The 7,745-nt window shown below is 41.0% G+C and overlaps 1 protein-coding gene across 1 annotated transcript in view; it reads left to right on the forward strand.

Annotated features, from left to right (window-relative positions):
• Positions 1–6,998, forward strand: part of LOC108360754 (Minichromosome maintenance 5) — a 57,221-nt gene extending 50,223 nt beyond the window's left edge. The window contains exon 2 of the mRNA XM_017613175.1: positions 5,494–6,998. Within this exon, the coding sequence (XP_017468664.1) occupies positions 5,494–6,739 (1,246 nt within the window). The 3' untranslated portion in view covers positions 6,740–6,998. The remainder of the gene's footprint in view (positions 1–5,493) is intronic.
• Positions 6,999–7,745: the final 747 nt, after the last annotated feature.

Consider the following 7,745-nt stretch of genomic DNA (forward strand, 5'->3'; position numbering starts at 1 on the left):
GTTTGACTCGATGCCAGCCCTGAGTAGGAGAATACGTAGTGAATGTAGCCCTATGGACGGACAACTTCTGAGATACTTCGCCGACCTAAACGGGGTTAGATCGCCGAAACAACAGCCCTTGGTCGGGTGAAACCCGAGTCATTCCGGTACGTAGAACCGGCTGTCGTGCGAAACCAAGGTCGTGAGGGCCAGTTTTGTACAACCAAAATGCCTTCTGCTTGGTCATTCATTATTTTCCTGATCACTTTTAGAATAAGCGCGAACGGAGGGAAAGCATAAAACTCCAGATTAGCCCAATCTGTCGTAAAGGCATCTATTTTTGTAGCCTCCGGATCCGGAAACCAAGAACAGAAAATTGATCATTTTGTGTTAACATTTGTTGCAAACAAGTCAATTCTTGGCTGGCCCAACTTCGCCACAATTTTCTTGAAAGCATAATCTACCAGCTCCCATTCCGTTTCTCCTGATATTATGCGCGATTCTCTAACAGCTTCAATGTTTTGGGATGATTTAATGTACGTGGCTTGAATCCACAACTTTCTTTGTTGGCACCATTGCCAAATTTCTTTGCTAAGTGCCGACAGCTTCGGATATTGTATACTACCCATTTTGTTTATATAGCTAATCGCGGTAGAGTTGTCTATCCTGAGTAAAATTTCCGCAGACTATGTCAGCAGCAAAGCATTTGAGTCCGTAGAAAGCGGCTTGTAATTCAAGCAGGTTAATGTGGTTTTGCTTCTGCCTATCACTCCACCAACCATGCGAGTATTTGCCTGCGCATGAAATTCCCCAGCCAGAAAGCGAGGCATCGGAGAAAATTTCTAAAATAAATTTCCATTCTCTGATGGGATGTTATTGATCCACCAATCAGTCCCACGACAGTCGGGTCTACGTAACCGGAACGACCCAGATTTATATCTGGCCAAGGACTGTCACTCCAGCAACACTCCCCAAAAACCCTTTGGGGAACTTGTATGCTGCTACAACAACAACAACAACATCCACCAATCAAGATCTTCGTGCAAATAAGAGTCAATATGAACTTTTTGCTCGTAATCACCGTTTCTTTTTCTAAGAGCTAAAATTTTTTATCTCAAGATGCTTTGTATAAAGCATTCCATATTGAACTGCAGGACAGGCTGCGATAAGGTAACCTATAAATTGAGCTAGAAACGTAATTTTCACCACAGACATTGACTTCAGGTTTTTGGCTGATATTTTGATTTTTTCTCGTTTCTCCAATGGAAGACTCATACAAATCCTAAAAACTTGCAGATCGGAGACGGTTCTAATTGAGATTTTAGCCAGTTTTTCCTGAAACCTAATTTTTGCAAAAGCGACGTCGTCTCCGCGATGTTTTTTCCGCAGAGTAAAGCTGAATCTCCTAATTGGAGCATATCGTCAAGGTACACGACTGATTGCCACTCTCTCGACCGTAACTCTTTGACGACTGGTCATTACTCTGGTAAATATATAAGGAGTCACCCATAGACCTAAAGGTAAGCAATTAAACTCGTGCAACTGTTTTGTAAACATAAATCTCAAAAATTTTCGGAAACATTCATGAATTGGTATCAGCAAATATGCATCCTCAATGTCAATGGGGGCCAAGAAAGCGTTTCTTGAAAGTATTTGTGTTACCGTTTTCCAATCCTCGAGCTTAAAATGAGGAGCAACAATAAATTTATTTAGCATTTTCAAGTTTAAAATAAAGCGTTTCCCGCCACTAGGTTTTCCAATTAAAAATTATGACGACACGAATTGACCCTCACTTTAGTTACATGCACTAATTGCACCTTTCCTCAGAAGATTTTTAATTTCTGCTTCACAGTCAGCGATCTCCTCATCGTTAAAATGAGGTTCATTGGGTACCTGACTTTGATATACACCTGAGCAAAATGAAATTTTATATCCAGCTATAGCCTGCAATGCTATCACGTCTGAGGTAAGTTGTCGGCAATGGCTTATAAAATATTTCAACCGCCCTGCAATTATGCATACCTTAACTAGCGACGGTAGTTGCTGCGATTCCTGCTCCGATGATGGCCTGTTTTGTTCCGAGATACATTGCCCCCTGTCAGGTAGCTCTTCCTCTGGTTGTACTTCCTGACAGGGGGTTTCGAGTTTAAATATTGCTTCGGCTTATAGCCTGATACTGGCTTCGGAGTTGCAGTTGTTGAGATAGCTGACGATGTCTTTAGCATGTCTTTTCCAGCTTTCTACAACGTTGAGGCTGTCTTGACCCGTTCGGTGAAAGATTCACCAAACAGGAGCGTGTCCACTGGACCCTCTGTTGCAACACTTTTGGACAATAAGGTTAGACCAGGCAATATAAATGAGCGCCGGGTTGTAGATAGCTTGTAATGCAAGTCTGTTAAAATTCTGCCTGCGTCTCCAAGAGCTGCATTAACGGCCCTATTTGTCTCATCTTCAGGGTCTTGTTTCAATGTTTTTGAAAATGCTTGACCCAAAGCGCTTAATGCCGCACCAAGCTGGTTTTGAAGCGCTAATTGAAAACTATCTCTTTGGAGAGCATGCGGCGCCAGTGTTAATTTCAGCTCTGGGTTTAAAGCTGGACCACCCAAGCCGGGACAGTTTTCCGGTATTGGATATTTTTCTAAAAGTTCTTCTCTACCCTCTGGTGGTAGCCCTGACCTTGCTAGAGCTAACCACTTTTCTGCGATTGTTGAAAAATCTTCAGCCCTTGTCTGTGTGTTACAGTATTTGGAGCAATAAATGCCAACGTGGAGTCCGACAAGACCACTTCACGGTCTGGCGACCCCGGCGACAGACCCGAATCTTTGGCCGGCTCGGCACACTGTTCGCCTACTCCACTTCCTGAAGTTAAGAAATTCGAGCGATTATGAACAATGTCAGGTGAGTTGCCTGACGCCCGTGTCGGTGCTCGCAGGTCACGCTCGCCGGGGTTCATTGTTTATACTGGTTGAGGTGTCGTTCTTTTCGAGATACGCTTTCCGTCATTTTGATCAGAATTTCGATGATCATCCATGTAGCGTACTCTATTAGCATTTCCACAAACTCACTCTCGAGCGTGAATAACGGGTAGAACCCGAGCTACAGGATGAGCAAGAATGGCGTCTCGGATTACGCACATCCCCTCTACGCTGCGAACCTCGAATTGATTGATGCGAAGTAAAATGGCTGCTTGAACTGGAGTCTCGATGAACAGACCTGCGACCCTTTCGTCTGTTTTGACGATACTCGCGTCTTACGTCGCTCNGTTTTGTTCCGAGATACATTGCCCCCTGTCAGGTAGCTCTTCCTCTGGTTGTACTTCCTGACGGGGTTTCGAGTTTAAATATTGCTTCGGCTTATAGCCTGATACTGGCTTCGGAGTTGCAGTTGTTGAGATAGCTGACGATGTCTTTTCCTGCTTTCTCCAACGTTGAGGCTGTCTTGGCCCGTTTGGTGAAAGATTCGNTACGTCGCTCTTTCGACCTTCAGCATCCCTCTCCAGTTTTGCAATTCTGCGCATAGCATCGGCCAGAACAGATTGCGAAGCATCCATTTTTGCTGGTTTATGTATTCCTCTGCTATTTTTCTGTTTAACAAGTAAGAACACGTGCGACTAGATCAGCACAACAAAACGTAANACTCTCGAGCGTGAATAACGGGTAGAACCCGAGCTACAGGATGAGCAAGAATGGCGTCTCGGATTACGCACATCCCCTCTACGCTGCGAACCTCGAATTGATTGATGCGAAGTAAAATATGTTTGAANGTTGTGACTAGATCTGGCAACTGGCGTTACTACGAGTTATTGATCTCGAGAACGAGACAGTGTGGTATAATTTGCCTACCCTTTTTCCTATCATTAGGTTTGTTTTTTACATTTTCGGGCTAGTTTTGAACAAATGAGCGTAAGTACAAAATTTATGGCCAAGAGGGGACCACATACACTACACTCTACCTAGGTGAGGTACCGTGATGAGCTGACGGCATAATAGACCGACTTGTCACAATGCTTTATTCAACTATATATCTATCTAAGTACGAAATGCCCTCACAAAAGTGAATAAACTGCCCAAAACCACCACGGGAACGCAAAAGCCTATTTTCGTGCCCGAAACTAAGAGCACAACCAGCCACTGACGTAAAACCACAGACCGTGTCAGCTGATACGACCTATCTTAAGGGATTCTCCAGTTAACGAAAAACTACCGCATGGCGGTGACGTCGTTGCATCTCTCTCTCTAGCAACAGCAATTTCATATGTTGATACGGACGGCAGTCACGGAAGGGCTTAAAATGTCCAATCGCACAAAATTATAAATTTAAGATTAGCGGCAGCAAACACAATAACGTTAAACTAATGGTTCATTTGATATTTTTTCACTTATCAATCAAAGAAAAACAGCTAAATATGCACATATTAGTTGCGTTCCCTAACTCGCAAGAATTTGCAAGACTTTACAGAAATTTACCAAAAAGCGTTCCCGTACTCGGTTCTCTGGCAAAGTAGGGAAAAATGGGAGAGTAGAATCGGTCTTCTCTTTGACAGAAGTTATTTTACCCGAAGAATATTTGCTGGTAAAATCTGGTAAAGTGTCAAACCATCAGCTGTTCAAACAAATTGAAAGTCGAGTAAGCAAAAACAAAAGTACATACATCTACATTTTCACTTTAATTAATATATCGTATAGAAGAATATCAAGTTTTGTAAGTATTTTTGTTAATTTGCATGTGTATTTGCGTATAATTTAACAGATCGCCAAATAATAAAAAACTGCAATGTAAACAAAAAATGGCGTCCATGGTGGATTTGACACTTTTACCAGTTTTTACCCGAAAAGCGTTCCGTACATTTTGGATTTGCTCTCTTTCTCTGAGAGCAATTTTGCTTTTTGACAGTTTTATCCAGAAAAGTTGAGGAACGAAACTTTTAGCTAAAATTTGAATGATTAAAATTTTTCCTCTTCTTCTGGCAGTTTGACAATGTTCATAAACTCGCCCGGAAAAATAGTCCGGCGACATCGGGCTAGAATGAAGCAAATATTACTCGCTCTGACTCTCAACACCCCGAGAACCAACCAAAGAGACTTATTGTGCGTCCCGGTTTCAAGAATGCAAAAGTTGGCAACACTGCGACCCACAGACCCATTGGGAGCTGTTTGACTGCTCAGCTCGGAAATTTGCAAAAAATACGATATTTCAAACCGAAATTATTAATAAATTAGTCAACAGATGTAAAATTTTTTTTTAAATAAAACAGAATATTTCTATAAGTGTGTAAAAATTTTTTGATCCAGATCATGCGCTTGGGCTCAGCAACCCAAAATCGTTGTACAAATAACTAAACCGTACCCGGTGGTCCGCAATTATTTTCTGATTTTAATGGTATACAAGTTTTATGTGGCAAACATATTTTCGATATATGGAGGAGCAAAGGGGAATTTTTGAAAAACGGGCATTATTCTGCACTAGTTCCCCATAATTTTCAAAGTTTGAAAAGCTAAATTTAGTTTTTTTTAGAGATATATTAAAAAGAAACTATTTAAATGGACGTTACTGTTTGGAAGTCGAACTGGAGGACTTAACAGGCTACGACGAGGTTTTGGCAGATAAATTGCATAAGCAACCTACTGAACATTTACAAATATTTGAAGAAGCCGCCAGAGAGTTCGCAGATGAGATAACATCTCCCAGACCTGAACTTGAAGAACAGTTGCATGATATCCAAATATTACTTTCTTCCAAAGCTAATCCAACGAATGTGCGTGATTTAAAATCAGACAGTGTTTCTAAATTGGTAAAAATTGCTGGAATTATTGTCTCTGCGTCAGGTATTAAGGCAAAGGCTACTAGAATGTCGATCATGTGCCAGTCATGTAGCACCGTCTTGCCGAATTTGAAAGTAAATCCTGGTTTAGAAGGCTTTGCACTTCCTCGAAAGTGTACCTCGGATCAGGCTGGACGTCCCCAATGCCCATTAGATCCATTCTTTGTAATGCCAGACAAATGTAAGTGTGTGGATTTTCAACTTTTGAAATTACAAGAGTTGCCTGATTTTGTACCACAAGGAGAGATACCTCGGCATTTACAACTATTTTGCGAGAGATCATTGTGCGAACGTGTTGTACCAGGTAACAGGGCTCTTATACAAGGTATTTATTCTATTCGAAAAATTGGAAAGCCATCCCGACAAGATGGCCGAGAGAAAGCCGTTGTAGGAGTTCGTGCGCCTTACATGCGCGTTGTAGGGATAACAGTTGACACCGAAGGATCTGGTGCAATATCTCGTTACAGTAATGTGACAACGGAAGAAGAAGAAACGTTTCGCAGGATGGCAGCATCTTCAGATATTTATGATCGATTATCCAAATCTTTGGCTCCCAGTATTTTTGGATCAGAAGACATAAAAAAAGCAATAACTTGTATGCTTTTTGGCGGGTCTAGAAAGAGATTACCTGACGGACTGAGTAGGCGGGGCGATATAAATGTTTTATTACTAGGAGACCCTGGAACTGCAAAGTCACAGCTTTTAAAGTTCGTTGAAAAAGTGGCCCCAATCGGCGTATATACTTCCGGAAAAGGTTCCAGTGCTGCGGGCTTGACAGCTTCCGTCATGAAAGATCCATCAACGGTGAATAGTTTTTATTTTTATAAGCTTGGGAGGTACAATACAATCTCATACGATATACATATCGCACATCGTCTTCAAAAGAGGCACAACTTAAAATTACACGTTTGTCAGAAAATACGTAAAACTATTTCTTAGCACATGATAATCAAATGGGCAAGAGAGACTACCTAAATTGTAACAAAAATTTGCTCCAGCGTAAGGCGAATACATACTAGGTGGTGTTGGCAGAACAAAAACAAAAACTTCAATAACAAATTATACGCTCATTGACAATAAGTACTAAACAAACACATCATGCGCCGTGAAATCAGCGGATCCGGTATCACCACCTCGTAAGATTTTCTCGAGCGCACAATTTCAACAAGTAATTTTTGAGCAAAAAGCAAAACCGACTTCAATTCTCATATAAAAATTTAAGATTATCGTTAATTTCTTCACGATCCAATTATCGGATCTAAACAAAATTAGTATGGGACCACCCTTGAATTATCAAAATCGGTTAACGTGGTCCAAAGTTATGCGGTAACATACATAAAAAAAATATTCCGACGAACTGATAACCTTCTCCTTTTTTTGAAGTCGCTTAAAAATGCCAAATTTTGAGTCTTTCCTCTTTTGAATATGGTATGGCGATATGTACGTCGCCAAGACGAATTTATATAAGGTGGTGGTACCAGATCAGCTCATTTTGTGTATGTGTTTCGCCTCACTGCTTCTTGTCAAATGGAACAATTTTGTTTGCATTTCCACACACACTTACAGATTTTGACAGTCTATGCCGCCAAAGCAAAAAGAAAATAATGTAAATTTTTGTTTTTGTACTCTTGCTATCATCTTATATTAATTCGCCTTGTAGGTCGCCTTATAACATTGCTCGTTGGCAACTTTGCTCCAATGTGTTGAACAATTTATGTGAACAAATAACAAAATCGTCGACAGCGAAAAAAAAATCCGCTACTAGATCAGTAGCCGACTGTCAATAGCTAGTAGCCATACGTAATGCGAATTTTTGTATATGGTTGCCCATTGGGTATCAGTCGCCATACACAATAGGGCCATTATTTCATCGTATTAGCAGAGCTGTTAACGAGTGTGTATAGATTTAAAATACCATAAATTAACTTACCGCGAAAAAATGTGG

Source organism: Rhagoletis zephyria, unplaced genomic scaffold (genome assembly GCF_001687245.7).
Source record: "Rhagoletis zephyria isolate East Lansing unplaced genomic scaffold, Rhagoletis_zephyria_1.1 Rzeph_scaffold_00623, whole genome shotgun sequence".
In the NCBI taxonomy this organism is placed as follows: domain Eukaryota; kingdom Metazoa; phylum Arthropoda; class Insecta; order Diptera; family Tephritidae; genus Rhagoletis; species Rhagoletis zephyria.